Below are 17,457 nucleotides of genomic sequence, written 5' to 3' on the forward strand. Positions count from 1 at the left end.
GTATGTAAATTTGTCTAATTTTATTAATGGTTATAAACCCTTAACGTGCTGCATGCAAGAGTCAGCTAGCAAAGCGTAACAAAGTGCTACAAAGCCTTTGTCTTGGTGGCACGTTGTCCAGCCTGATTTCCTGCTCGCCTCCAGTTATGGACTAACAAGGACTAGCGGTGACACGTGCATGTTAAACATGTATGTATGTATTTATTATTCAAGAAAAGTTGTTTTAAACATTAATGAAAGACTAAATTGTTAAATAGTAATTCATGCTGTGGAGGTTTTATAGATCGTGACATAATGTTTTAATTATACAAGTATCTCTAACAGCTTTCAGTTTTCTCATTACGGATCTTCCCGCATGCACGTTTCGGTGATGTCTCAATAGTTTGACCTAATTGGGTTCCGAGAAAGTGAGTCAGTCACTTGGGATTCATGAAACAAAACCATCTTAAAAATGTTTCTTACAAGGATCATGGCTGGAAAGCCCCAAGGTCTTTGTGCATAAGCACTTAGTGTATTGATCCTAAATGTTATGATCTTGGAAAATCCATTTAATGCGACATGAATTCAAAAGGACATGAATTCAAATTACATCTCTTGAATCTGCAGGATATCAGTTGTTCATACTACAGCCAGTGAAGAATCAAAGCTCCAGAAATCATTATGGTGCTATGGTGGTTAAGGAACTGCACACGTTGATCTTCAACAGGGATGTGGAGATGTACGTAGTTCCACACCATCCACCTCTCCCAAAGCCTCACCTCTGTGCGAGAGCCGAGGAATCCCTTCTGCCTTCCTGACCCTTTCGAATAAAAATACCCAAAGCTAGGTGAACAAGTTAAACTACTTGGATTATTTTGTATAGGCCTTGAATCCTGTGGATTATATTGTACCTAATTACAGTAACATGTCAAATGTGGTTCCTGACTCAAGTCCATAATTTATACTTTGAGTTTAATTTAGGTTATGTCTCAAAAATAAACGTTCACTATCGTTTTTTTCTTTCTTGTTATAACTGTGTATTCAGATCAGATCACTGAGGTGCTTTTCTGTGGGCTGAATTGCCTGCCAGTCCTGTGCTGTGTTTCTGATGCAGCCGTTGAGCCCTTGTGTCTAATATTTAGTTGCGAAACATTGTTACTGTGGTGGCTTTACATTGCCAACCCCAACACTTCCAGTAAATCCTAACACCCTCCCCCACTCAGCTGGTCATTTGAAGGTGCAAACTACCCAGCAGACTAAAACGATGCTTTCTAGGCCTGTTTGGGAACCTGCATCCTTCTCTCAAAGGCCTTGTCATGTAGTTGGATAAGTAGCTTGCGTTTTGCCAACCTCTGTATGATGGATTAGGGCTCAAGTGACCATGTTTTCTAGCTCCTCATGATTTACATTCCTCTCCTTTGGTGACACCCATGAAGCTCATTCATTACCATCCCACTGTATTACTGACATTAACAATATTGAAGTAATTCTTCCAGGGTTTTGTTAAAATTCTAGTAAGAGTGTGTGTGTGTGTGTGTGTGTGTGTGTGTGTGTGTGTGTGTGTGTGTGTGTGTGTGTGTGTGTGTGTGTGATGACTTCAGGTTCACTTTATAAACTGAGGATATCTCCTGATAGTAGAATGACCCACAGTCTTAGAGTAATATAAAAATTTGCTGTTTGGTTACCATCATGGTCAGGCCAGCCAGAAACCCTAATCCAGATGCTTATGCTCTCTGCAGATCTCGTTCGACCTGGCGGAATACACGGCTGACGTGGATGGTGTGGGCACTCTGCGCCTACTGGACGCCGTCAAGACCTGTGGCCTGACGGGCAGTGTGCGCTTCTACCAGGCTTCCACCAGTGAGCTATACGGCAAGGTGCAGGAGATCCCTCAGCGGGAGACCACGCCCTTCTACCCACGCTCGCCCTATGGTAAGGCGCACAGGCGCACACACATCTACACACTGCTTCCTTGTTCCCGTTTACTGGATGACCTCTCAAAACCCGATATACCCCCAATTTTTTTTTTTTAATAATTCTTAAAGGACTGTTTCAGGGTTGGTTCCATTACCATCACATTTCAGCCTCATTAATTATATGAGAAAATGACTTTTTTCTGCCATTTTGGATCAAAGATTGTTTGTTGAGAGCAGGGCAGGGGAAAGCTAACTCTCCTCCTCCTCCTCCTTCACCAGCTAGCATTGCTCTCTCTTTCTTGCTGTGAATTTAGCTTGAATGTCTCATTGGAACAAAGGCAGCTTTATGTCCCAGACTGAGAGCTTCCTGTTTACAGCCCTGGGCTGATTACCCTAGAGGGCGTCTCTCACTGACCAGTTACCTTGGGCAAGACCATTCATTGGCTAACTACCCTGGGTGGGGCCTGTCATTGGCCAATCCCAAGCCCGCCTTGGCTGCCTCACTCCCACGCTCTCCTGCCATGTGGCCAGTTGAGAACCCCAAGTGTCCTGTCCACTACTTGTCGACCTTAAAATCTCCCTTTCTATAAGAGAAAGTTTAGCTGAATTTAACGGCTGGCTGCTGCTTAGACACATCTATTACAACCCTCTGTTTAATCACCCTTTTGCCTTGCTGCTTAACTCTCTTGAAACTTTATATGAAACAAATGTGTGTGTGTGTGTATGTGTATATATATATATATATATATATATATATATATATATATATATATATATATATATATATATATAAATACATAATCATTCATAACACAACTTTGATGATAACCTGAATTCTGAATCTCGCATGGTTTACAGCATAGTTCTTCTTGGTAATAACAGGGGATAAGACGGTGAGAAGTAGATTAGAAGAGGAGATTCATGCCATATTACTGTGGCATCAGATATAAAGCCTCTAATCCCACTGCAGACTGGTAACTGAAGCTGTTAGGGCATGGAGTGCATGAGCAGCTAGTGTTTCATATACTCTGTTGGCAAAATGCTCCCCTCAGATGATACGGGCCAGGAAACGTGTCGCCTGTGGTCCATAGAGTAGTGCGGGCTCAAAGCATGCCAGCATTGGGTCATAAGTTGGCCCTGGCTTGAGGAAGGGAAGAAGCAGTTGAGTGAGCGGTGGTCAGGGTGGGCAGCTTGCCCTGTGGGGGTCTCTCCTCCATCCGGGGCGGCAGACTGACTGGTTCTCTCCACAAACACCTCCTCCTCTTTTACTGCTTGATCTCGGGAGCATCTCCCTACCCGTGAGAACCTCAGTCATCCAAGCCTGGTTTGAGTTCCTCTTTTTCATTTGGGTTTGATAGGACCAGCCACACAGCTCGCCTCGCTCCTCTAGGGTCCCGTATAGTCTCGTTTGGTATTGGTGGATGGTGTCGGCACTCATTTCCTCTCCCATTGTCTAACTCCATCCCCTCATCCTTTTCTCCCCTCTCCTTTTCCCTGCAGGTGCGGCTAAGCTGTATGCCTACTGGATAGTGGTGAATTTCCGGGAGGCCTACAATCTCTTCGCGGTCAATGGCATTCTTTTCAACCACGAGAGCCCACGGAGAGGTGAGGGAACTCTGTGCCGTGATTGTGACGACTGACCCAGCCTGTGTGCGGATGAATGCCACTTCGGTCAGTAGGCCGTTTGGCCTCTCCCTTTCATTGGATGCCATAGGAGAAAAATCCACATTAATTTGCAGGTTTGATGGTGTTATGATGCACCTGATTACACTGAACAGAATGTCTGTCAGCAGACGAGAACCCGTCTGTCTTTTGATCTGGAGCAGTAAAGTACTGTTGGACCTCAACTCTGGGTAATGATCTGGGTAATTGATAATAATCTGGATCTGGATAAACATTAAAGTTAAATAGTTCAAATACAGTACTAATATATGTGGGATAATTAAATAAGCAACTGGAATAAAGTTCCGCAATCTCTAAATATTGGAAGTGTTTCCACGATTTTGGCTACTAGTGTACTTGTCTAGTATGCTAATATATTTTATTAGTCAAAGCTCTTCTGGCTCTTGTTTTGGGGGGGTATTTTGAAGCCATTTTCAGTTCCATTTTGTAAGGCAGCAGAAACATCATTAACAGGCCTCGGGTCAGTCAGCTGATGAGGGTCACGCAACCGACAGGAAGCCAATGAGGCCTATCTGAGAGAATATCGTGCATCTGAATGAGGCTCCTGCCAGCTCTGTGGGTCGTGTCTCGACACAGAGCGGCATGTACAGCAGTGGCTGTCACTCACGACTCGCTGGCATGGCCTGGGCACGATCTCAGCATGTAGCAGCGGAATAGCAGTGACAGTGGGTACAGTTCAGGTCCGAATGACACGCCCCAAGTTATTGCTGTCGTATGCACATTTCTTGTAGTCGTGGAATCTCATAGTATTTTCTTTGATTTTGTTCTTTTTTTTCTGTTAAATCGTGCTGCTTAGAACAGAATGGTTACGCAGATGCTTCTTTACACTCAGACATCATGTTCTAGTCCCTGTACGGTTATAGCTGTTTTACCGTTGAGCTAGAATCACACTCAGAACAGCTTGAGAAGGACTAGCCGCTGTAGCGATCGGTAAGATCATAAGCTCTGTTGACTTTTAAAAGTGTCTCCATATTTATATGTATAGTCCTGTGGCATTTTGGCATCATCTAGACTCCGGGCCTGATGTACACTTGTGCGTAACCCCCATTCTTAAATGTCTCGTTTATACCAGGGCTTGTATGGCTGGATTCAATAACCACGCTGTGCCCACAGGAACAAAAGGTTGGGAATGCTGGTTTAACCCAATTTGGGTCATACTGTGACCTTAATTAGTAACACATGATTTTAACCGGTCAGCTTACTGAGGTCACAGGCTCATGTGTTTATGATTTATTTCATCATAAAGACTGGATTCGACCCTACCCAGCAGGTCACAGGTCAGGCAGTAAATTTGAATGTTTTACAAGAAACTGCAGATTTCCAGGGATCTGTACAAGGGACAACAGGAACAGACTTATCCAGAGAGAGAAAAAAATTAAATATTAGGGTGGTGCTTCTGGAAAAATTAGTAACGATGACGAAAGAATTCCTCATTACTCATCTTGTGATGGGTGGACATGAGCAAACTGATGTTTCACAAGCCATTAGGACACAGAAAGATTAGAGTCCGAAGTCCATTAAGCAAATCTTAATTTAAATTCTGCAAATAGGCAATATTGTTTCATTCGGTTCAGATTTGTCTACTTGGTTAGTCACATTCCTCACAGGTTAAGATTCGCTTCACATTGCTGAGTGATTCATCATCCCCGGGCCCATTAGACAGGCTGAGCTGCTGCCACAGTTAAAGGGGATTCAAACCCACAACCTACTGCTTCTGGGCTCCGGCTGCAGCTCACAGTGGCCTGCTTTCGGTTCACTTCTCAGGGTGCATTTGTGCCTCAGAGGCGTTGCTGCCCTCCTTTTCTGTGCACTCGGGTCGGTTGGGCAGGGGACAGGAGGGAGCAGCCATTGCACAACAGAGGTGGAGGTTTTCCTTGGCCACAGTGCGGCCCTCTTGTCCCGAACCCGAACCCCATTAAAAGACCGCCACAGCGCCGAGGGGGCCCTTCTGAAGGCCGCCTCAGTCAGGGGGCGAACGTTTGTGGTCAGGAAATGAAAATATGCCCCATGCTCATACAAAGTTATATATTTATTCAAAAAACTTCTGAAGTCGCCAGTACTGGGATGGGGAGTGGGAGAAATGTCTCGTATGGAGAAGCAGAACCTAAACATGAGTTTGTGTCTCGATTTTTACACTTTCCATCTGTGTTCTGGCTAATTGAGGCGTAGTGCTCTAGCTTTGTGTGTCATTACACTATCACAGGATGATTAAAAAGAAATACTACTTTTTTTGACTGGGAACAGACATTTAAATGTTATTTGAGCTCCCTTGCCAATTCGTAGTCTGCTAATAACCCACTGGGGGAAGTTTTTGTGCCTCAGCCCCCCCCCCCCCCCCCCCCACCCTTTCTCTATCATGGCCAGTAAGGAACAAAGCATGTCACAGTATGAGATAAAAGAGGAGTGGAGTGTGAAGATGGAGCCAGGGAAATCCGAGTGCTTGATGGTTAGTTTTGTGATTTGCTAGAGGTACACATGTCCAGGCACAAATGTTTCTTTAGCTTCATGAAAGGCCCCATGTCTCTCCATTCACTTGAGGGGGGGGGGGGGTTACCTGGTGGGGGTGATGTCTGTCTTCACACACCTTGTGAGTTTGTGTGAGCGAATGTGTGTGTGCAGCTTAATTGGGGTTAGAGGCACTGAGAGCCCCACCTTGGGATGCCGCCGACGCAGTGATGACATCATCGTCTTAACAACAGGGCGGTGCCAGTTGCCGGACATGACTGTCCCCCTGGCAGGAAATGTCATGATGTCATGGGTTCGGCATTCCCGGTGTGGGCCGGCGGGCGAGCCGGAGAGGCGAACAGTAGGGGTCTTTCAGAGTGGCTGGGAATGTCCACAGTCTTTTGGAACATGTCACTACAGCTGTGTGTACGTGGCTTTGGGGCAGCAGGGTAAAGAGCTTTATCACTCTATCTATGGATGAGTTAATCCTGCCTGGAATCCAGGGATTTTCTTACTACTTGCAAATACACTGTAGTTTTTACCAATAAACACCACATTCCTACTTTTTTTTTTTGGAAAAGTTGGAATCAGTTAAGAAGGAATAATATCCTTGGCGTCCCACTGTAAACAAAAGCAAATACAGCCCATTTTACACTGCTGTCAAACTGCTTTACAGTTCCTTGGTTGCTGTCCTGTGTGACATGTAATGTGGCTTCATGAGCCAGCATAACAAATATTTCAGTAATCCCATTCGTTTTTAAAATTAAATGTGTTAAATAACGAAAGTCTTGGTCAATATATTACTGGAATTATAATGGTGAGAACAGTAATATTTTGTGTGCGACTGATGATGAGCCAGGATTCCTAGCAAGGTTTTCATGCAGCTTCCACCCCTTCATAGCAGGTGATATCACCATGTTGGAGACCCTGATTGGTGCTGGCAGGTGGTGTTGGTCCCCATGGAAGGTCAGGACCCTAAGGGTGCATTTGCCATCTGATTTATGGTGCCATCGAGTGCCTGTGTATTCAGCGCTTGTGCCAGCGGCCCCCGTAGGTTGATTCTGGGGTCATGTTGGGGTTATGTGCCAGGTTAACATTTCGTCTGAGGCACTCGCCCACGGTGTGGATTATAGGGCTGGTTATGTTATATTAGCTGCCCCCAACACTATGTGTCACGAAAAAATCCCTGGCTTCCCTTCATTTGAACATCCTTAGGCATCCATGATGCGGGGGCAAGGTGACGCATTACATCTGATGTGCGGTGGAACATCGGGTTAGCGGCTCACTGCAGTAGCTGTAGTGGGTAGGCCTTTGGATAATCGGCAGAATCAGGATGCCAAGCGTACCTGACTGTCTGTGAAGGCCCTCTGACTCCTGTGCAGGTTAGCAAAGGCACTGCATTGCATCAGCTTTTATGGTACTGTCCCTTTAAAATCTGCGAGGAGCCTTACTGATTGTGGCATGAGTGGATTTCAGCTTTTTTCTCTCTTCCCCAAGTTTCGCTATATCGGCCATTCGCGTTCAGTCGTGGTCTTGGGGGGGTGGGGGGGGGTTCCGCATGGTCTGCCATTTCTATACCCCACATCTGTATTTCTGTTTCTTGATTGGCATGGAGATGAAGAGGTACCATGAATGAGGAGAGGCTTTCACCCCCACCCTTAGCTTTGGTTAAAAGCCAGACCTCCAATCACGTGTCCTAAATTCAGAAACGCAGTACATGAAACCTTCATAGTAAGAGTTAAATGCCAAATCGGTAGAAGATGCCTCTTGGTATCCATCACCGTTGCCTGTATCCATGTTTATGTTTTGCTCGTCAAGTTTAACAGCCTCCTTTGCTTTGTGTGACGTCATGGATCCAGGTGGGGTTTTTTGGGGGCTGCATCTGACAGCTGACACTTCACCTAACCCTACAAGGCTTGTGCATGCAGACCTATGACATAAGCATTTTTCTTTTGGGTGTGGAACTCGTTTGCGTGTCAAAGAAAGCTATAGAATTCCTTTTTGATCACCAGCTCAAGTGTATAATATCGTTTTTTTAGTATGTGCGTGTTTTTTAAATGTGCAGGAATTTCATTTTGGAAAGTGACAGTCATATCTAGCAAGTTTGTGAGGTTTGTCCTCACGCAGCTGCCAAACCTGCGATGAGGTAAAATCCCTGTAATGCAGCAGCCTGCAGCTGCATCTCCAGTACAAGAATTGCAGCCTGGATTAGGAAACTACAGTGCTTTAGTAGTCCAAGTTCCACAGTGGATGTGTAACCTCTGTTCATGGGGCCCACATGTTTCCAGGGTAACAGCCCTTCAGCATCCACTCGGCGGGTTTCTCAGCCTTATCAGGTCAGTATCAGGGCCCAGAATTGATACTCATATCTGACTGGTTTCAACAGGATGGGCTGAGAATAAGCAGTGGGATTTTAACATGTCTGGAATGTATGGGCTTCCTTCTTAATTCCTAGTCTGGAAATGTTTTTTTTTTTTAACTTAAAAACATAATGTCTAAAACATTCAGCCAAACAGTTAAACTGTTTTCTGCCGCAAGAAATATGAGGGTAACTGAAACCTCAAGAACACCATCGTCAAGCTGAACCACAACCTATAGAGTGATTTTTAGGGGAGGGGGAACTACCCTTAAATTGTTTTTCATCTTTAATCATCAGAAGTAAAACAGGTCATTTGTGAAAACTCAGACTTAATGAAGCATGACTTCCTAGGTTGTCATTTGCTGTGATTTTGCACAATGCTGTATGCACTGAAACAACCCGAACGGGCCGAGAAGCCTCCCTCACTTCTGCCCGGAACCAGGAACCAGCCCAGATTTCCAGTCATAGAAGCACAGGGTGCCAGTCGACCCGCTTGTTCCAGACGCCCCCAGGAAAACAGAGAAGCTGCTTCTCCTCCCTCTGTCTGCTCCGCTTTCATGTGATAGAGTTTTATTGGACTTTCCTGCAGGGGACAGGAGGTTAAATGTCTGTGGTTGTTTCGGTTTTTAAGCTTTGGTAGTGCCATGGAAGGTTCTGTTCTGCCTTTGCCGCCGGCCAGGGGACCCGGAATCCATCAGTGCTGGCGCACTAACAAATGGGCTTTATGTTAAACGAATTAGCCATGACCCATGGAGCGGGTCCTTGTTAGGTTTGGGAGCTGAAGGTGGGGGGGGGGGGGGTCTGGCCCTGGACACTTTGTCTGCTGGCAGCTTTGGGGTTAATTGGAACTCACCATCCTTCGCACAAACATATGGCGCTAGGACTGGAAAATTGTGGGTCCCCAGTCCCCAACAGCAAGGTGTGCCGCTTTAACTGCCCCAGCATCTCCTCAGCTGCTCAGCTCAGATCACCTGTAAATTATCCCCGGCCATTTAACAGGAAAGTTCTTGGACCCATATGTAATTAGGCCACAGGAAAAAGATAAAAAAAAACTCAGTCTTAATTACAAGCTTCTATCATTAATGAAACAGCACATGCAGCACTCTTCATTTGGCCCCTCCCCCACTGGGACGTACACATGCACTCAGGCGGAGTTCCAGACTGTGACATTATAACCGGCCCAGGTGCAACCGCACACTCGGCTGCGGAACGTCTATACAGGTACCACTAAATCAACGTCAAACGGGCCGTTTTTAGTGGTCCCTTTATTTCACCTCCTCTGTCCTCAATTCCCTTCCAGTTTCTACCCAGTAAGTGCCATAACCAGCTTTATGGGGCTGTTTTTATCCCATGGTGTTGCCCCCCCCCCGCTCTGCTGCAGTGGCTTCATGCCTTTGTTCCGTCTGCTGTCCGCAGTAAACTGCGGGAGGTGAAGCACTGCACACTGTCTCGCCACAGCCGGCATCTTTGTGTGACTGCAGGTGAAAGGCTGACATGTAGATAGATCCTCAGGTGGCTTTGCATTCAGAGGCTGAAGACTGGCAGCCCAATAGATCAGCCCTCGTTTCTGCTCCAGGAAAATCCAGTTTTTTTTTTTTTTTTTTTTTTAATCCTTGAGGAAAACATTCGATATGAACCTCACTGTAAAGTTCAGAAAAGTAAGTCAACAGTTATATCCGTACAGTTTGGTATATGTCCCTGCATGCGCTGTCCCCCCCCCCCCCCCCCCCCCCCCCCCCCCTCAGTCGCTCAGTACCACATACCAAAGGACCCATTTCTTACGTCTCACCTTTCTGTGTCAGGGAACTGAGTCTGAGGTGCCAAAAGGCGCTCATAAAGTGAGCGGATTTACGCCACAAATGGTCCCATTTTAGGGCCCAGAATCTGGAAGGGGGGAGTGAGAGGGAGCAGGGGGGGTGGGGGGTTTTAGCCTGCGGGGCTTTGGGTACCTGCCGTCCTGAATGGTGTTTCTGTTGGCAGGTTCTGGGAGGCAAATGGGCCGTGATTGCCCTGGTCTCAGTGACTGCCTTCCCGGTGGAGCCCAGACTGCGCCTCGCAGACAAGAGGGCATGGGCTCTCAGACACGCATCTGTCTCTTCCCTCTAAAAACGCCGTACCTTATCCCTCTTGAGACTTTCCGTACATTTCCCCAGATTTTGTTTTGTAGTTTTCATCCCTTTCACATTCGCATTTAACGATTATGAGGGTCGAGTGTATTTGCGCATGATTAAAATGAGATACTCCTGTGGTAAAGTCCAGGGAACCTGTTTCTTGTCACCACACAACACAGGGAAACCAGGCAGGGGCTGTAATTATAGTCTGGGCCTGAGGTACTTGTAACTGGCAAATGCATGCAATTCATGTGATATAATAAAGAACATCTAGTTACTGAAATATCCCCTGTGGTTTATTATTTACGTAGAGGAATATTACTTTCTGTTACACTGTATTTTTTGTAAAAATCAGTTGAACGTCTGGGCTCATATGCAAAACTGTTCAGCTGTTATCTCTGTGTGTGTGTGTGTGTGTGTGTGTGTGTGTGTGTGTGTGTGTGTGTGTGTGTGTGTGTGTGTGTGTGTGTGTGTGTGTGTGTGTGTGTGTGTGTGTGTGTGTGTGTGTGTGTGTGTGTGTGTTTTTGTTGTTGTTGTTTTTGCCCAGAAAAACACTGGTTTGCATTCTGTTAAATGCTAATTCAGATTTAAAATACTAACATTAGCGCCTCAGCAGAAAATGCCCTGACCCCCCGGGCTGGACCTTAGCCCTTTTCCTCCAGCAGGCTCAGAAAGCCACCATAAAGAGCTCTTTGTAAACCCTACGAAGCCTTAAGGATGCACGCCATTGGGTGTTCCATCTGTCCCTCATCCCTTGAGTGCCTGTTGCTCCCGCCCCTCCTCTGGCACAGTTGGTCTTTTGTGTTTCCAGCATTGCTGCAGCTCTTTGCCAGGATCCAGGTGTGGCCGCTAACAGGTTAGACTGGCGTCCCCCGTCGCGAGGCAAGAACAAGTTGGCTCCTATGGGTTTATTCTCACCTCGGCTGACCCTGAGCCTGTTGCTCTGGAGCTGTGCGCTCACTGATGAGTGAAAGGACCTGTCCCTAAACATCAGCTCAGCATTACTATACTGCTGCTGATGCATGTGCCCAGTTCATATGTAACCCCCCCCCCCCGGACGGGATTACCTTTCCCGTTCAGTATATGATGTCACTTCAAAACACAAAGTTGACCCGCTGATGATGGGTGTTGTTTTGTTAACTCAATGCAGGGCTTGCATTTCCTGGAATTTCAGAAGCTAAAGCACTTGAATGCAGTTTTACTTTGTGTCATCCCTTGGTTGAACCACGACCCTGGATTTTATTTACTTTTTTGACAGACTGAAATGTTCTTTACATACTTATCTATTTTCATTGTCGAAACACTAAAAGTGTCACTTAATGGTGCACTGTTAAAACGTGATTGCTTTTTTTTTTAACTTTCTTTAAATCACGTAAAATATGACGTTTTATTGATTTGAAGTAGTTTATTAGTTTTGCGGTAAAACATCAGATTTTATGTACTGTGTTTCATGTAAAACAAGAAACTTTGGGAAATTCAAGACAGTTAAATTAATCTTATCCTGTTTTTATATATATAAAATTTCGATTTTTTATTTTTCCATATTTTATTTATGTACATTTTCCTTCACCTCTGCAAGTATTTTAAGCAGCTTAAAATACATGTTCTGGTTTAGTACATTCTAAAACAAATCAAAAAACAAAAATGCTATTGCTGGGAATTTGAAAAATGGGTCACTGTTACTGTTTCAGTATAATGAATCATACATTTTAACGGAGAATCACGTTAACATATACATAACCAAATAATTTACACTAATAGTACTGCATATTATTGATTTGTGATACAGGAAATGCAGTGCGGGTTTGTGCTGCTGGAACATTTTGAGTCTGTAAATTTCCAAAGGAAATTTGATTTGTAAGTTGCAGATGTATGTTGCAGAGGATTTATTTAATTTTCGGCCCCTCTAGCTACTATGGGATGCTGATTTTTATTCTGGTTTTATGGAGGAAGTCCAGTAGAATTTATGCAAAAATATTAATCGATTGGTAAATAGAATGACAGTGAATTCTATCCAGTATGTGTGTATGTTAATGTTGTTTAGCCATTTGTAAATGTTGATTAGTAACTGACAGAAGAGCTGTACATGTTGCTGTACATGTGAACAACATGAAATGTGCAGGAACGCATTAGTGTTGATGGGGATGATCATGTGAGCCTTCGTTTTTCTGTAGATGTAATCTGCACTGTCGTATCCTGATCAGCACCACGGGGGTGGAGCTCTGGCAGTGTGTGATAGGCTTGTCCACCCCTGAACTAGCCCGGGTCAAAAGGCGGGGTGGTCTTCTGCTGGGCCTAGCCCAGCCCTCATCTTCACCCTCTGTGTAACTTCTTGAATTTTCTGTTGATAAAATGACATTCCGATAGATTTTCTTTGGCTCTAAGCCTAGATGTTATACTGAAATGGTAAATTAATAAGAAATGGGAAGAAAAAGGGCCCATGAATTTGTGTAGTGTTTGAAACTTGAGGTGAAAACAGATCTCTTTGACTCCTGGTGTCCTAAGCTTCTGGGCTTCCTCCCACGGTTTGGTCTTTCGAAAAACATGTTGGTCTTGCTGTCGCGTAATTTTAAGCGAGATGCATTCAAGCAAGCTACGACCAGGCCAGCAGTTTGCTCTACCCTTTATTTCTCTGTCTCCATCACAGGGGCCAATTTCGTGACACGGAAAATCAGCCGCTCAGTGGCCAAGATTCATCTTGGGCAGCTGGACTGTTTCAGCCTGGGTAACTTGGATTCCAAGAGGGACTGGGGTCACGCCAAGGACTATGTTGAGGTAAGGGCACGGATAGTGTCCGTGGGCTTAAAAGCAAGGGCACACTAGCACACACACACGCAGACACACACACCCTCTTTAGTTAAGCCGAGTATGTTTTCCCAGATTATTTGAAGCAGAAATATTTGATCTGCATGAGGTCTCCTGTGAACTGTTGCCAAAAAGGAGTTGGGGCACTGCTGGGATCCTGCAGACAACATTTGAATTCCCAGAATTTAGTAGCGCTTGAGTCAACTTATGTTCCTTCTTTTCCTTTAAAGATGGAGAAGAAAGGATAGATAATAGAAGGTGACTGATCTTCAGAATCGTGACAGATATATGACTGCTGAACGCCATGGTGGCGGTGACCTTAGGGGTGCTCAGGCATGGAAGGGAAAGCAGGGTCTCAGCAGGCCATATCAGATCGAAAATGGCAGATGGTGTTGATGTTCAGGTCGGGCTTTGGAATGGTACAAGAATCAGCCATCAGCATCGGTGACATCGCCGCTGTGTGTGTCGGAAATCAAATCACCGTATCGTAGCCACGTGCTGTCAGAATACTAGGCTGGCCCCCCCTTTCACAAAGCTCAGTAGGGGCCCCTCAGTATCTCAGCATTACTTGATGATTCCCTAACGTCAGGGCTTGTTTTGTTCACCGCTTTCTTCACCTTCGGAAACCCCTCACATACAGTAGCTATCGATTCATGTAATGCGTTTCAGATCCTGTGATGAAAAAATATTCCCAAAGTGGCTCCACAAACCGCGAACAGACCACATTTGCTCCTCAAGTGGGACTGACAGTCAGCTGGGTATCTGCCTGATTCCCTTTGTGTTCTACATTATCAAAAAACATTACAATATTGACTGCAGCTTAGAAATATGTGAAAACCATCATGTCTTCTGTGATGTGCACCATGCCAGTACTGTGTGGTTTTTGGATTTCGTATGTTTTGGACGGGAGGTTCCATGCTGTGAGAGACTGACCAGGTTTCCCTCGTGTGCCTCTTCAGATGGGCACAGTAGTGCCAGTCAGTCTTTTCAGTGGCACATGGCACTGCTGTCTAAGGGAAGTTTTGCATGGAATCGGAACCCAGGCTAAAACAAACTATCCATGTGTATATTTGTGTACGAAACTCATAAATACTCACAGAGAGACTCGAACATGGACGCTCAGAACCATGCCCACACACACCCAGCTTGACCCCCATTGTTACTGAAGGCTGATGCTACCTAAAGATCTCCATGATTTTATTCTAACATGGGAGGCAGAAATGGGAGGCAGGAAAGAGATTAAATAAAATGCAGAGAACTGCCCGACATTAAAGAGCCCTTCAGATTTTATCACGCTTAAATCCTACATAATCAAACATGTGTCAGCTTTCTTGCGCAGTTCGTTTGAATTCTATATATTTGGGCCCAACTGTTTGTTTAAATATTGTATTAGAAATGCAGTAACACTCAAACTGACATTTGGTTTCTAGAATCTGGCAGCCATTTTCATCCTGGATGGTAACATGGTCAGAAGATAACTGACATTTAACCCTTTTGTTTCATATTGAAACCCTGGGTACAGGGGATCAGAAGAAGTTTGAACTGCTGTCATAACTTGCTATTCTTGTTACAAATTAAATTAAAAAATCCAAATTAAAAAATTTGGATAAAAAATTTTAAAATCCAAATCTGTACTGAAGTCCAAATGATAATATTCATTTCATCAATCACTTCAGATAATACGCTTTAAAATGTTTTAGTGTTTGTTGTGTTTATATGCATGTTAATATTAATGTCTTTTAACTCTAGAAATATCAGCTATCATTTTTTGTTAAAAAAAAAAGAGGACCCAGTTTTTGTAGTCTATTTGACATTCTTGGTATACTTAAATCAAGAGGTATGTGTTTTACATTCCTTAAGATTTAAAACGTATTACTTCAAAGCTTTATAAAACACTGGAAAAGAATTTTGTCATTTTTTTAAGCTAACAAAATCTCTACTGTATACTTTGTGTACATCACTGGCAATCTCAAGTTACTTAACTTGACAAAAGGCACCTCAGTTGTACACTGGCGTGACCATGCATGTTATCGTTCAGTGACTAGACCCGTGGAAGTTCAGACTTTGTTTTTCGCTGTACTAATACAAGCGTGCAACCGTCATCTAATCGAAATATTGAACACCTAAGCAGGACCATGTGTCCCACTGCCATCTTCTGCAATTCCAGCGTGGAAATTGTCCCTAATTGCTGTTAAATATATTTTGCATGGCTTGAGTGGCTCCCTGTGCTCCTGGTCTCCCCTTACTGCCACTGTAAGCGTATGCTTGGGCTCAGCTAACCCCTGAATACTTTTTGCCTCCTGTCTAAGAGCTCAGACTTTTTTGTTCCTCTCAGAATCCCCGCGTTAAAAGGACGAGGTTCGGTGTGGCGACTGGAACAGGTCAGGGCCCTGTGAGAAATTGCTTGTGAGAACTTAAAATTCAGCGTCAAAACGGGAAGTCGCCTGTGATCCGTTGTGTGTGTGTGTGTGTGTGTTTTGACAAGCGGAGTCCTGTGTTGGTTTGGCTTCCATCCTGAGGGCCGTTGTTTATTTGGATACATTTGAGGCTGGTCTTCTACGCGCCGTCTTCCCGTCAGTGCCAGGTGCTGGGCTGGGCTTTGGCTGCAAGTTTCAGTACCTTTCTGCTGCTCTTGTTTTTAGGGATGTTTGCTTTGGACCCGGGGAGCAGTTTTTTTGTTTTTTTTTGTTTTCTTGGACTCAGACAGCATGTCTTGACTCCCCTCACCTTTCCCAGTGCCTCTTCGGCACACTGGCTATGATGTTTGGTTAGCGCTGTTACTCATGTTGTGTTGTCGTCAGTGGGACCTTCTCGCTTTTGTGGTTGACGCAGGTCTCCCGGAATATACACATGCTGCATGTGGTACGTGTGCTGAGCCCTGGCTTGACTCCTTGGCTCCTGGTGTGTTAGATCCCTACTGTTTTCCTCTCATGTGTTCGATGTGCGATTTATTTTTTTATTATTTTTTTCCTTTCATGTCCTGGCACCGTATGGTGAGACACTTTGGCCTATTTACCGCACCAAGCATTTTCCTGCACATAGAGGAACATCCAGCAGCTTCTCTGCTCCACAGTTCCCTGCTAGCCACCCGGCGGCTGTGTGGCTGCTCTGCTGATAACGTGTCCTGCGGGCTGCCCAGTTCCCCTGCTCTCTATTCAGTATCGCAGATTCTAAAAATTTTCTCACATGTGCAGGAACCCCAGCTATCTGGAATGTGGGATTACTGTGGAATTTTGTTCAGGCGGATCCATCTTTTTCGAAAGGGTGTGAAGCACACTTAAAAATGAGCAGTTTTATAAGGCGCGTCCCGAAAGCGCATACCTTTCCAAATCTGGGGTGCTATAGGGCCGAATCTGGCAATCGAGGGCCAGTTCGGCAGCCTGCATGGTTTGAATTATATCGACATCAGTGCAGTTATTTTTGTGCGCTTTAGTTATTTTTTTTTCTTTCCAAGTTTGTAAGATCTTTTTAAAGTTAATTTATATAGGTCAATAAGATTGTCTGCTGTACCTGTACTCTAATGATTAAATGAGAGTTATATTTGAAAAATGTGCCTTTGCAGATTTTGGTCGGGTTTCGTAATGCCCTGTAAAGGCTCCACTTGGTATCATTACCAGAAAGTGAATGTGATCTCTAAGAAGGGTACGGGCTGACCGCCCTCCCGGTTTGTCCCATGTGTGCAGAACTGTCTCTCTGGTAGCGAGTTCAGCTCTACACGCGTTTTCCTGTGTTTGGAAATCAGGAGTCAGCTCTGAAATGGTCCCTTTTTCCCCTCCCCTCCCCCGCTGCAGGAAATCGTTTGCTGCGCGTCAAACATTTTGGCTGCAGCCTCGGCCGTCTCTGCACCATTGCTTTCTCAGAATGTTCTGCTGCGCTGGGCCGTCTTCAGAGCCTCATAGGTCCGCATCCTGGGGCGCTGCCCACGACGTCCTTTTATGGATGCCTCCCATCAGCGTCGCGTTCCACAAAACGGTTTTCTAAAATGGGCCTTGGGACCCGCCTCCCCCAGCACTGGGGCAATGTTCTGTGCGTATATTACCATTCAGCACACTTTTTGTGTTTGTTTCAATTATTCTTTTTGTTTACTAGATTTCTGAAATTTGAATGGTAACACCTCTGGTTAGCAGGGTCGTGTGCCCAGACATCAATGTGAAAAGAA

At 45.0% G+C, this 17,457-nt stretch overlaps 1 protein-coding gene across 3 annotated transcripts in view; it reads left to right on the forward strand.

Annotated features, from left to right (window-relative positions):
• Positions 1–17,457, forward strand: part of gmds (GDP-mannose 4,6-dehydratase) — a 194,865-nt gene that overhangs the window by 75,023 nt on the left and 102,385 nt on the right. For all 3 annotated transcript variants that reach the window (XM_049015927.1, XM_049015928.1, XM_049015929.1), the window contains 3 exons: positions 1,719–1,911; positions 3,396–3,500; positions 13,141–13,268. In XM_049015927.1, the coding sequence (XP_048871884.1) occupies positions 1,719–1,911; positions 3,396–3,500; positions 13,141–13,268 (426 nt within the window). The remainder of the gene's footprint in view (positions 1–1,718; positions 1,912–3,395; positions 3,501–13,140; positions 13,269–17,457) is intronic.

Source organism: Brienomyrus brachyistius, chromosome 1 (genome assembly GCF_023856365.1).
Source record: "Brienomyrus brachyistius isolate T26 chromosome 1, BBRACH_0.4, whole genome shotgun sequence".
Lineage (NCBI taxonomy): Eukaryota > Metazoa > Chordata > Actinopteri > Osteoglossiformes > Mormyridae > Brienomyrus > Brienomyrus brachyistius.